This window comes from Balearica regulorum, chromosome 10 (genome assembly GCF_011004875.1).
Source record: "Balearica regulorum gibbericeps isolate bBalReg1 chromosome 10, bBalReg1.pri, whole genome shotgun sequence".
NCBI classification, from domain to species: domain Eukaryota; kingdom Metazoa; phylum Chordata; class Aves; order Gruiformes; family Gruidae; genus Balearica; species Balearica regulorum.
The window spans coordinates 2,555,934-2,570,166 of NC_046193.1; the positions used below are offsets into that span (position 1 = coordinate 2,555,934).

Genomic DNA, 14,233 nt, shown 5'->3' on the forward strand with positions numbered 1-14,233 from the left:
GCTATGTGGGATTGCCAAGTGGTCTCTTATCCAAATACTTACGAGGCTGGGGACTGCTTAATCTCTGAGATCAGGGAGACTTATTCTGATGTGGCTGTAGACTCTAGACAGTTAAATTTGCAGAAATCCACTGAAGGCAGTTTGCTTTTCAGAAGTTGCTGAGGGCATAATTTGGCTTTTTGCAGTTTGAGGGTGGGCTGTTTAACCTGAACAAGTTCCAGCTTGTTCAATTGTAATTTAACAATATATTTTCCCCATACTTGCTGTGTTCCTCCCAAGAGATGCTTGCATCTCCTTGATGCATGAAAGAATACCTGTATTTAATGTACATATTAAATAAGTCGGTAAATTCTCACATAATTTTACATTTAAAAGTACTATTTGAGGTGTGTGTGTATATATAATTTTGTCAGATGCATGTATAGAAATAAACCAGTCTTTGCTCTTCCCTTTTGTACCTCCTCAAGACATGTAATCTACAAAGCAGGAGAATTGCATGATAAAGTGTGCCAGAGTGGAATGCATAATTATTCCAGAGGAGGGTAAGTCAGTTCAGAACTTGTACTAACATTCTTAAGGGCAGCACGAGTCTTCTTGCCATGAAATTACATCAGCTCTCTGTGGCCCAGAGTCAATGCACATGCTTTCCCTTTCTAGTAAAAAAAGGTGTGAAAAATGCTAATGTCTTCAAAAATGTACTGTAGAACAAAGCTGAGTGAACGAATATTACGGTGTGGTGTTCACCTGTAAGTGAACTTAAGGGGGGGAAGAGATTGAGGCATTGTAGTTTTAAAACAACTGGTTCACTTTAATAGATTAAGTCATGACTTGCAAACAGACAAAAAACATCTAAATAAGAAAAAGAATGCTTCCTTGATCCTAGTTCAGAGACATTCCCATAACAGGTGGGGCAGAGGCCTTTAAATTACAGGTCTCCATATACCCAAATTTGTTACAATTCCATCAGGCAATGGGAAAAGACATTTTACAGTAAATAGCAGTGGATGCGGCTAGCAACACCCATTTTCAAGATTGTTAGAAGATGAATGTTTGGTTGGAATTGTGTAGTAGTAACAACAACAGAGTTGGAATCTGTTCTACATGGAACCACTACCCAGTTTCCTAGGACTCTTGAGATGACGCATACAGCACTTACTGCCAACTAAGGTACTCCGATTGTCACCAAGACAAACAGTTAACTAACGCAGCTCAGCGCAGTTCTGATTTACTATCATTTCTATGTAGTAATTAGACCTGGTTCAGCTAGTGGATAGGGAGTGACTAATTTCCATTTCCTCATGAGGAGAGGGGAGGAAAGGAGCATTTCCTTCTTAAGCTAGAGTATCTGGCACTTGCAGCTATTTTGGTGGATTGTGCGAGACAAATCGTACATAGACTGCAAGCTGATAGGGCACCTTGGCAGCAGAATTTGTTTGCTCACTGGATTCTAGTGGCAGTCTCTTTAGTAGCATGCTGTCTTTCTTGCTGCACAGGGCCAGAGCAGCATGTGGTCTACACATAACTGAAGAAAATAAAGAGTATGTGGGGAAAACATGCCAAAGATATATCCACGCTCATGACACTACTGTTACTGCGGGTCACAAAAAAAAGAAAAATGTGCAAAAAAGCAGAGACTACAGGAGTTTGGCTTGAACCCACCAAAACTATGAAGTATTCAGTGATGAGAGATACAGTCAGGATAGTAATCTACTGTTTAAAGGGCCCATCTGGAAGATTTACATAATCATCAGTTGGAGAGATCTGTACAGTAGATCTCCAATTAGAGCACCCTTGGCAAGGGAGGTGTTAGCTTATGGCATGCTGCACTTACTGAAGGGATGCTTTGCCCCTTCTTCTTTCTTTGTATGTTAAAACTCCTCCTCACTTCAGGGGAAGAGGCATATTATAAGTGAAGCTGTGAGACGCTGACGTTTCATTACAGTGGGTGGGAATCAAATAAATATATTTTTTTTCCTCACATTGAGATCTTCTGATTATCTGAAAAATTTTTGCCCAATAGCTCCAGTTCCCACAAACAGTATTTCTGGAGACTTAAATGGCAGAATTTTATGTAACGTACCTGAGGGGTAAAGGAAAAGAAACATCAGCCTATCCTGTTTTTGCTTAACAGCAGAGCTACTAGAAGTCTAACATCCATGGACCATATTAATTCTTTAGGTGATAGTCTTGACTGTTCTGAGTTACAGTAAAATCAAAACCACACTTTAGGTTTTGCTGCAGCCTCAGGAAGGCACACAGCATACTAGCAAAGCACAGCTCTTGTTAATTTTAGTTTCATGCATCTAAAGTACTGTCTAGCACTTCTTCAGCACTGCAGTAATTCTGTAACTGATGGAGCAGATCTAGCTATAAAATATTACATCCCTATACTAGATCAACTCTTAAAAATGGTTGTCACTCAAACACTTGTAACAGACTTTTGAGAAGCAGTTGTCAAATTAAAAATGGTTAAGTACCAGCCCATATACATTCCTTCTTTCTTTTCTGTTTCTCATCTGGATAGACAGAAGTTCTTTTGTGTTGCCCACCTATATGCTTTTAAAAAAATCTACATAATCTTCTACCAAAATTTCATTCTTAGTTAAGAAAGCAAGACAAGAACATGAACAGTCAGCTTTCAGTTATTACTACTTACTCAAGCTATCTGCATGGTGTCAGGAAGCATAGATCAGTGCAAGGTGAGAGTAACAATTCAAAATCTTGCCTTTAAACAAAAATTCAGCTATTCCTTAGAGCTTATAAATCCTTAAAGTAGAATTTGGCTGATTGGGATTGGTCAGAAAAACAGGCACATGTGAGGAAAGTAGAAATGATTAGGAGGAGAGACAAATGCTAACAAAAACCATGTGGAAAGAATTAAGCTCCCAATTAATCCATTCTTGGTCTTGTCAGGTTAGCTTACATTTTCCTCCATTTCTGTTACCCTGTTACCATCCATCACTTTTATAGAACAAAGATTTAGCCATAAAGCCAGGTACCTTCTCCTCCATAATGTATATTCTCTACTGGGAAACTTAAATGTCAAGTAATGTGAAGTTGATCAGTTTTTAAACACCGCATCCACCCTTGGAAGTTCTGAGCAATGCCACTGCTAAGAGAAGTCAAAACTCCAGTACCAGTAAAAAATACTGCTTTTTTAAAAAAAAAAAAATTAAAAAAAATCCTCTTTCTAATTCTTTGTAACATAACCTGTGGGAAAAGAAATCCATACCTCTTTTATTCCTGGGCTCTCTTTAAGTGAAACAGGAGGATAGTCTTTCTGTTGTTCTTCTCAGCTTATTTCAAATTTAAAGAACTCACTTGATACTTTAGACATTATTTGAACTCTTTCTCTTTTTAAAAAGGTTAAATTTTATTTGAATTCTTTTCTTGAATTAATTTTTGAGCTGCAAGAATCTAACTACAGATGAGCAAATCAATGCTTCATAAAACTTAAACTATCATCTTGAGGTGGAATATTTTTCCTTAGAAAATGAGGAGGAATTGAGGAAAACAGGATTTCTGCAAATTTGGCGGCTTATTTACATGACTGAATATGCATTTGGAAAACTAATTTCTAATTTTAGGTACCTATTTTGAAAATTCTGATGAATTTACATCACTGTTGCGTATCCTGCCTAACCTCCAGCTGCCACTGGAGTACAGCCCAGGTCTCCCACAGCTCCTGTACCACACCTGCCAACCCCTGCACGGCTGTCTTGGTCACCAAGATGGGCATCGTGATAAGAGATCTGAAAAGGCACTGGATAGTTGTGTTGAACTTAGCCACCTGCATCCTACCCAACCTCCATGGAAGCTGCTGTTGATGGACAACTTGCTAGGAAATTTATTTCTAGTATTCAACCAAATACTGGCAACACCCATGTCAATGCACAGACAATATGCACCAACATTTTCAATTTTGTAAATAGGAGCTTTATTGTATGCGAACTGTTCATTGAGACAACACTGGCTCAGAGAAGTGACTTTGTTCTTGTGGAGTAGGAAGTATACAAAGCACACACAATATTTACAAAGTACCTTGGTACTATTTTGACTAATTTTCACTGGAGAGCTAGTGGTTGTTTCAAAGCTAGATTAGTCACTTTGCCCATAATTATAGTATCTTGAAATCTGCTTCAGTGTTTTGAATTGGCTTCAGGCCTAGTGGTCAGAAAATGGCTGCATCTCAATCTTAAACTTGATCAGTAGCTCTGCAGATTTCATATTATCCTGATTTATAAGTGAAAGATGAAAAAAAGGTGGAGTGCTGTACATGGAAACCTGTGGCATCATAAGCTGCATCTCCACAGAAAAGGTGCAAACGAAGTGCAGACCTTACGTTCCTAGGCTAATGTCCATAAAGTTGAACAACCACAGACACTCAGATTATTTCTGTCACCATTTATGGAACCCTAGATAGCATTGTATTGGATAACTGCGTATTTAGAGCTTGTGCGTGAATTCAAAGCACAACCTATTTCATGAAGACAAAATGGACAATAAATGTTTCAATAGATTTTTTTTAGAAAACCCCATTTTTTTCTGATTAGTTTTTTGGAGATGTGTTATAGATTGCTCAAAAATGTCTTAACCATGAAACACTGCATAAGGAACATAAGCATGCATCAGCTTGCATGTGACACGCTTTAGCACGCTCGGAGGTATAAAGAAGTTTTGGCATCGTGGAGAGGCAATGTGTTATGTACATTGTGTGGGAGGATACACCATGCAGATTTGATTGCATCATCTTGCTTTTTTTTTTTCTTTTCTTTCTTTTTTTTTGTTCCAGATGGTAAAACAAAGACTGTAGTGAAACCCGTTTTCTCCCAGGAAGAGGTGGGAGGGAATTTTATATGAGCGAGAAACTTTGCCTCAAGTCGAAATCTGGGGCCTGGACTAATGAACTACCTGTAATTCACATTGTACTAAATATTGCTGAAACTAGGCATGTACTAATCATGAACCGTGCCAAACTATGCATAATTGCTATGCTTTCTCTGTAGCAGTAATTAATTTGCGTTAGCAACTTTGATTAATCTTTCTAATCTAAAAGTAAAGTGCTTCTCAGACATGAAAGGCTCTATAACTGCTCAAGGTTGTTATTGCAGCCCAGCGAAGGGTGTTTCGATCCAGTGGGGGGCAGGAGGGGGACAAAACTTTAAAAAAAAGTATCTAAGTACAGCTGATATTTATGAACTCTTATAAAAACTATTAACAGTTAAAGCATTCTGTTCTGCCACAGAATTCATCGTCTAAACTACAGGCTTCTGTACACACTACATTCCTCCTGAAAGAAAAGGGAATTGTCATTAGTTCAGTAAGAGGGCTTCTCTGAGGGCTCTTCCACAAAGACGAGGGTTATATGCCGAACAGAGAGACCGAGATTCCAGCCTATAGAGGGCAATGCTAGGTATTTAACGTTTGTAACATCGCAGTGCAAACTTACCCATAAACTCATTTTAGTCTTGACCTGGAGGAGAGCATTGTGCTAGGCACGATTGTTCAACTACAATATTGAGTCAGTCCTCGTTGCAGTCCAAAAAGGGTGTCAGCTGCGTTGCCTGCGAGTGATTTGGACACGTCTGCTTTTCAGGAAATATATATGCTAAGATCGTCAACTTAGACTGTGTTGACAAACAGAGCTATCAGATGCTAATGTACAAACTAAATTCTGACATCACTGGCGATTAAAGTTTCCATACTTCATTGCCAACCTCCTGGCCTGAGCCAGGCTCTTCACCCAAAGGAATCCAAAACGGCTGAAAGGATTTACGTCATCAAATGGTGACTGTGATTTACCCAGACTTCATGAACTATTGGATCAACAAGCAGTAAAAGTTCTGAGGCAAATAGATGTGTCTCCACAGACCCATTACAAATCCCATAGGGTTTTTAAGTTAACGTCGTGTTGCTCGTTGTCTCCCTCAGACATGCTAATATTACAGTTCATTTTTCTTGTTTCCCCTGTTAGCACTGTTTCCTGGCAAGGAACACTGCTGCATGTAATTCATGATAGGCAGAATGACGTGATGATCATTTGGAAATGGATAGTCTAGAGATTACTAATGAACTTCCGTTTGACTTTTAGATAATTTTTTTAAAAAAAATTGCTATTAACTCAAAGCTTTTGGAAGTTAGAGAAATATTTTTAAAATATGCAACTTATTAGAAATGTAAATGCGATTCCTAGAATTTATAATTTTCTATGATGCTGATTCAAAAAGGGAATTATTTGTGGTAGTTTGTTTTCTTACAGTTGCGGTTTGTGACCACATATTTTATAATCATAAAGCTATCCTTTTGATATCAGTCAAAATAGACAATATATATTGATGTTGAAACAAGCTTTGTAGAAGACAGTTTTTAAATCAGGCATGGGACTTTACATTTATTAGAAGGTGTTCACAAAAATAAGGGTAACATCATGCATATTCTTTGCAACTAAACCCAGTTATGGTTACAATTTGGAAATAAATTTAAGTAGACATATGGAGATACAGTAGTACATACACACTCTTATTTATGACATTAAGTTAGTGTACTGATAACTCTCAGCAATACATCAGAAGTCTACAACCAGCTGACGGAAAGATTGTATAAGGAGGAAGAAACTGCTGCCATTCCTCACATTATTCATGTGGCTTGACAAGAATGTCAGTGTGAACTGCCTCCTAAATTTGGGAGGCCAGAACAAGTCAAGACTATACTTTTGCAGTACAAAACATTTACACACAAAATACACATGCATTGCAATGCATTGGAAATGGGTAAAGCAAGGAGAAACCCATTACTCAATGCTTTATTAACACAATTCTACAAAGGAGTCTCAAATAGGATTATATAGTTCAGTCACAGTAAGGCCACAATATTACAACGGATAAGGACCTTAGAATTCGGCATTCTGTGTTAGTAATAGAACCCTTCCTTCTTTCTAGGTTTTTATACATGATCCTGAATGGTATCTCATCAAAGTCCTTCCTTTTTTTTTCTTTTTTTTTAGTTTAACATATTGCTTAATACAACAGTTAGCACAGTAGAGAAGGGTACTGTCACAGGGAAAACAAAACCTATGTAACATTCACGTAGTTTAGACTATATGCTAGGTGCATTTAGATGAAGCTGGCTAATCAGAAAAAAGACTAGCAAAGGATTTCCTCAAGTTTCGAATAGTTTCAGCTTTTGCTTCGTCTTCATTCACAGATGATCGGAAGAAGGATGATTCTGTGAAACTGAAGGCATTTGTCAAAGACTGCGACTTGCTGCAAGACAAAAAGGCAACATGTTTTGTATGGTCATATAGTCTACCAGCTTCCAGCCACATACAACTTGTACAAACTATGAGAAAAGGAAAAATGTCCATGAGATGTAGACAGCTGGTGTGTGAGAAACTGGATATTCAGCACAAGCAATAGAGTTAGAGGTAGCAAACAGAGCTGCTGCAGCACAGCGCATTCCTGCTTTGGTTTGAGAAGTAGGATAGTCTTTTTCTTTAGAGAACACACTGCTTTTTTCACAGATCTGAAAGAGTGTATTCCAGTAAATTGGATGATGTAAATTAGAACTTGAGAGAAAAGTGGGCCTGCCTGCTAAATCCAAATCACCACCCAACACAGGATGATTAATAATTGTGTTCATTAGGGCTGCAAACAGTTATGCACAAAGAAAAATTAGGTATATCGGCAAGAGTTTGAAGAATTAACCCTAAAGGATTCTACAGGACATTTGATCCTTAATAGAGGCTTAATGACACTTTATATCTTTTTTTAAAAATCCCCAAATCAGATATAATTTTTCTTGTCTACAAGGAGTTAGTCTAGCAATGCTATTCTGGTTTTAGTGCTATCGTGTAACCACAGTGGAAGTCTCTGTTAGCATGAATAAAATAACATACAAGAAGGAAGATGTCTGAAGTTTAAAACTTTAACTCATTACTTGTCAGAGAAAATATTTAAAAAGTAGGCTTGAATTCAAATAGAAAACATTAATGAGTTATAATCTTTTTATGCAGATATCCATGCATTAGTAACACTAGTTAACTGATTTCAGTTTTATCTCAGTACAGTAACAGGATTTCAGTTTTGGCTATAGTAAAACTGAAACACTTCTTATTCACATTGTCTTATACTCTTCACGGTCTGCAACTTCTCTACCTCTAAACTAATAATGTACAGCAAACAGTGCTACAGGCGTTTTAGGTTTTTCATAAATTATAGTTGTGTTAATGAGAATAGACTGATAAATGTTTGTTTGTACTCACTGAAAGAGGGAGGGTGGGAAGCAGCACTTGACTTGATTAGTAACACAATAAGTAGCCTAATTAAATATTTATTCACAGATTAATAACATGTACATACAGGTTAGGCAACAGCATGTGGGTGAATACAAAGCAAACACATGCAAATAGAGTTAATCCTACAGGCAGGAGATCTGAGTCTTGGTGTGGACCTGAAGCTGCTTCGTGGAAGTTAGAAAAACTACTCCTCTTATGGCTTGCATCTTAAAAAACTTTAACTTCTCCTTGTTTATTTTAAGTAGAGACTATTCTCTTCCATGTGAAGAAGAGAAAGATGAATCTAGATTTGAACATGGAATTTGCCTTTCTCCTAGAGGAAAGGGAGAAAGCTGGGAAACAGTACGTGGTACCTCTGTCCCTGTCCTTAACTGTTTTTCTTAAATGTCAGAAGTTCACGATTTAAGTTTCAAGCTATAAGCTAGTTTCCATCTTGCTTAAGAAAATCGACCTCCCTATTCTCTACGTATACTTAAATAATGGATGAACTAATTTGAGTTTTATGACTATAAATCAGAATAAAGAAATACACTGTCCTAGGAGGACAAGGAAAAGATTGTCGTCTTTGCATATTGTCACCTGATGCGTCTTTTCCACTGAATCGAGCGCAGGTGAGCACTCAGAATTGGTTCACACTAGTATTAGCATATGAGTAGGTGGAAAAATACAAGGGGATCCGTGTTCCTTGGATAAAACAAAGACTACAGGCCAGACCGTGCTTACCAAAATAAGTAGAACGTGTCTGTGACTCTACCGGCAATAGTGTGTGTCAGGATCGCTCTCTTGAAAAACAGCAAATCATTGCTAATACCTTCCCTGTGTTTTCTGTTCAGCGGGTTTAGGCTGTGAGAGGGGATACAGCTACAGATCCTTTCCATATTATTATTCTTTACTGTAGCCCACGGCTGGCTAGATATGGCAACGCTGGCGTGCTGTGCGTTAGGGAACCTTCCAGCAGTGAGATGACTACAGACGGTTTTCTGTGCGAGTCCCCTCTGGCCAGGGCTGGTGTGAATGGCTTGTGCTCTACGGTCAGCAGCAGCGCGTAACGCGAATGAAGCGCGTCCCTAAGGAAGCGCAGTGCGGCAGCCACTGTCTAGCACGTTCGGTTGTTCCTGAGATAGGCCTTCTGAAACTGGAATCTGCTGTCTGAGTGACTGCAAGGTTAAAAGTTGAAATAAGACTTCCTCTTTTCTGTGCAGGCTGACAGCACACCCAGATTGTGAGTCAGTGACGTAAAAAGGAGAAAACAAATACGAGAAAGATGATGAGTTTTCAGACCTAGTTGGGGCAGAAATTGCACAACTAATATAGGGCATAACTAATGATACTGTCTTACTAACTGTAAACAGCGAACGAGCTTTTTGAGATGTCTTAACCTCATTTTAGACTTGGGACCATATGTACATTTTTCCCAACTATTAGACCATCTCCCAAATTACAGTTGCGACAATGAAATCCGTGTTATGGGGAGAAAAGCAAAAGGATAAAGCAAATCTTACTTAAGTTGTGGATGAGACTGAGGCTTCTGTTGCGGAGCAGGCTGTGGAGCGGGCTGTGGAGCTGGCGGTGGAGCTGGCTGCGGCTGCGGCTCCGCTTCCTTTGATAACCTGGTGCTGGAAGGACCTTGAGCCTGGGGACGCGGTTGCTGAGTTGTAGGTCCAGGCGGACGCTGTGGCTGGGAAGCCGAGGGCTTTGCTGACTGCCCAGGGGGGTACACGCGCTGGGGCTGCAATGGCTCCTGGCTTTGTGATTGCATTCCTTGGGGTTGCACTGGGCCCCCTAGGTTCAGTACAAGAAAAACTTCATAATGTTATAGTATCAAAGAATTCTTACTAGATTTCATATCCAACACTTTATAATAATCTTTGAATGTGATTAATTCTACTTTTGAGGCAAAATTCTATTAATATGGACTGCCGTCTCTTGCAGTCAATACTACTAATCACAGCTGGCACATTAGTAACTTGCTTGGAGCCCCTATGATTCATCCTTAAAATTGCTAAGTACCACCAAATTTATCCCAGCAGTAGCGGTACTGACTTCCAATCCAAGCAATGGAGTTAACACCCAGTATAATTTTGGCCCGGCTAAAGTAGAGGCTGCGAGATAATCGAATATACCAGCAATACCTACTTCAGCAATACAGCCAGTATTTTCTGTGTAGGTACTGCAGTTTTGCTCCTCCAAAGTTTTAAAATTATTTCTGTAATCTTCCTCTTAGATTCACTCTTATAGCAGTAAAACAACTTTATACTGTAATTTTCTGGCTAATTTAAAGTCTTTTGATAACTTATTTAACTCCTTAGTGAAATATGCCAAGAACATTACAAGAAACACAGGAAAGTCATTACTAATTCTTTACCAAGGAGGTATTTCCACTGAGAAGGAAGCAGACTGGCAAAATACTGTATCAAGTGTGACACTACAATGTGCAGCAGACTTTGGTTGTGAAATCCATGGCTGAAAGATGCTACATCATCATACAGAGGGGTTTTGGTTTTTTTTTTTTTCTGCTTTCTGACTGAAATAGTGCTGTGTCAGGTATCAGTGGGCATGCTGCTTTTATCTCATATCAGATGTCTGAATGTGGTTTTCTGGGCTGATAGTTGTTATAACTGAATCTTTATTCTCGCACGTGACAAGGCACACGGGACATCTGCGTTAAGGGGAAGAAAGGACAGGATGAAATTCTGAGCCATTTGTTTGTATAATGTTTCAGTCAGGGTAAGAGCTTTGCCGAACAGTAAATATTATAGAAGACAACTGATCTAGATGTTCTGAACATTTGGGAATTTTTAGTCTTACGTAGATATTCAGTCCCAGTAAGAGACTTAATCTATTCAGGTCTCTAAAAGAAAACCTTCGTATCTGGAAGTACTGCTGCAATACACGATATTTTTTTTTTTTTTTAAATTGCTATTACAGTTAGCTTTCCACTTACTATATGAGATTTCAGTGTATGTGTCTGAGAACAGCATGTACTAATGCTTCAATAAGTTTTAATACAGTTGTATCAGCGTGTTGTGGTGTAGAAAGATAAATAGCACGTACTGTATGTTAAGGAATGTGCCTTCATTGTTTATTAATTTGAACCACTTTCGTAGGAAATATTTGAAGGTGATAACATGGTCTTGCAACATCTTAATAAGGATCGTTTTCTTATTAGTCTCCTTTCACTCAATATTGAAAACCAGAAAGGTTTCTTTCCCCCACTTGTACATACAGGCTTGAATGCCAGAAACTTTACACTGAAGACAGATATAACTTTCTTTTATTGCACATTAAGCTGTACAAGATATTTCACATAAAAGATATACTGCTGTCACACTTCCAGCATTTGCTCACTTTCTTGCAGCTGGGTTGTACAAAAGGCAACAATCATGAAAGAAACTTTTACCAAAAATAACTCAACAAAACTGAACATTAAGCCTACACTGTAAAACATCTGTTCCCTGTTACCCACAATATTGCACCTAAGCATGCTTACATGCAGAGAGACATTTTGGCTTGCTTCTCGTCTGTGGTATGTAGTAATAGTGTGTGCCCTTGTAAATCCTTTACAGTCAACAAGCCGAAAGCTTATCTGAAACACCCATCTCCTCTTTGCACACACAACTCACAAACGTCGTGTGAAAAGCACTTGTGAATGCTTGTACTACTACATGCAAAAAATACCAACTGCTTTAAATAAAACCAATCATCAGATTCATGTCTTCACCCCAGGGCAGTATGGTTTATTCACTTTTATGGTGTCTGGAGGGGAGGATTTGTGAACCTGATCCTAAGTGGAATTTTCTTAATATAGAACAAAATAGCCAATGCCATCATTGGAATGATCACTGACCCAGACAAATGCTGATCGCTAAAGCAAAATATTCATGTAATTTACTGATAGGTAGTAAACAGTAGCACTTACCACAAACATTTAAATAGCTAATAATGCATACCTTAATTCTCATCTTACCAGCCAGCTTGTACAAATAAAAGAAACACTAAGAATGATGATTCTCACTGATAATTTTTTCCAGTGTTTGTAGGGAAAACAGAAGTAGAACATAAGGCTGTTTTCCCTTTAAACAAAATTGTTTGCACTAAACTAATGGCCACTACTCATCTTTGTACATATTCAAGATTAAAATTATAGTTTTGTGGCTCACTTGCAACTAAGCTTTATGGTATGCTAGCAGTGTGTAGCTTGTGATTCTAGGCTAGATTTCTCACAACAGATTAACTGCCTGCCTGTGTATTTCTCATAATATTACATTATAAATTGGTTATGCAAAAATCACAAATAATTTACCTACAGAAAATCTAGCAGTTGTCAGACATCTCAAGTCTTTTTGCATGTTTGATTTCAAGCAATTGTTATAAACCCTATTTATGTGGATAACGCTGGGACTGAATTTTCTTCATAGCTATCTGGGTAGTTCTAGGTTTTACACAGTAGACCTGAGTTGGTAAAGAAAACCGCTGACGTTTTTGCCTTGCCTTTTAATCACAGGGCAAGATCCCGAGCTGGTTAAAGGTACCTTGGTCTACCATCTCCTAACATCTCAGTATTTGAAAAAAATGAGCTCTTACAGGAAGTTTAACAGTCCTTGAGGTACTTCTCACCAAAGAATCTGGGATTTAACTCTTAGGTAAGCAGAAGATTTTTGAAAGTATTTGCATTCGTTTTCATTAAAAATCTCCATAGATTACTAATTCAGAATGACAACAAAAGGTACTACTTAATTGAAATAGGATACATTAAATACTCACACTTTCACTGAGATATTGCACATAGGTGGCCCATTTACATAGCTTTGTAGCTAATAATTTAATGCAGAATTACTAAAAATATGAATACCAGTATGTAAAATAGAAGATATTTTAAATATTCCTTGGGAAGAACTGTATCTTCTGGAGTCACTAAAATATTAGACTTCCACTTGCGTATAAGTACAACTCAAATGTTAACAAACTTTATAAAATTATAAATAAAAAGCCTCACTAGCAAATTCTAATCTAGACTTTTAAAAATATATCTGGATCACCTGCCTATTAGTCATGCACACGCACAAAAAAATAAAGGCTATGAGTACAGTGTGCACACACTCACAGAGTAAGCAAAACTATTTAGATTTGAATCTCGGTGGTATTTTACTTAACGATATATAATACTCAAAAAATACTGTCTAACCATCCATAATGTACAGTTGCACTGGGCTCTAAAGAGGCACATTCTTTGTACACTGTTGACAACAGCCCTGAAATCACAAATTTTACAGAGAAAGGTAGGTAAGCATTACACGCACAGACATGAACAAGTAAACAACCAGACAGTATAGTTGACACTGCATAGAAAAAACACAGTCCAGGTCAGCACTGAAACAATGCAAAAATTGAACAAAACTGGTATGTTTGCTTTTGAGATTGTGTGTTTGTTTCTTTTCTTTTTTTCATTTTTGCTTTAACCCTTGCTTTTAGTCTCAATTATCTAAGTAGCCTGGACTTGTTTTGGTCCTACTGCAACGCCATTACAGTCGAGAATGTACTGTAAACAACCTTGAGGTGGTGGTCGCTGAGGTGGGATTTTGTTTGGCTCTGGCTCCTTTAGTGATCCACTCTGGAAAATACATTTGAAAACAGAAGAGAAAAAAAATTAGAGTAGCTTAGTTCCAATTTTCCACTAATTTGTCTTTATTTTCATTAGAAATCTCTTTATTGGTTGGGGCCGAACATATACTTTTAATTTACTCCAGATAACATTTTCTAATTTAGTTGCTGTCTGACATGATATATGAATCCTGGACTAATCCAAAGCTGAGTTCTTAAAAAAAAAATTGTTTTCCCTTTGCAGCATGTGATCCCGATACACGGAGTGCCTCCTCAGCTCTTACCTCTATTTGTGTACAGCTTTTCTCCCTCAGTTCCTAGCCCCTCGAACGCCTTTTC

The 14,233-nt window shown here is 38.0% G+C and overlaps 1 protein-coding gene across 1 annotated transcript in view; it reads right to left on the reverse strand.

Annotated features, from left to right (window-relative positions):
• Positions 1–6,358: 6,358 nt before the first annotated feature.
• Positions 6,359–14,233, reverse strand: part of SYN2 (synapsin II) — a 188,873-nt gene continuing 180,998 nt past the window's right edge. Inside the window, exons 11-13 of the mRNA XM_075762742.1 lie at positions 13,844–13,904; positions 9,796–10,075; positions 6,359–7,262 (exon numbers count right to left, since the gene is read on the reverse strand). Of these exons, the coding sequence (XP_075618857.1) occupies positions 7,127–7,262; positions 9,796–10,075; positions 13,844–13,904 (477 nt within the window). The 3' untranslated portion in view covers positions 6,359–7,126. The remainder of the gene's footprint in view (positions 7,263–9,795; positions 10,076–13,843; positions 13,905–14,233) is intronic.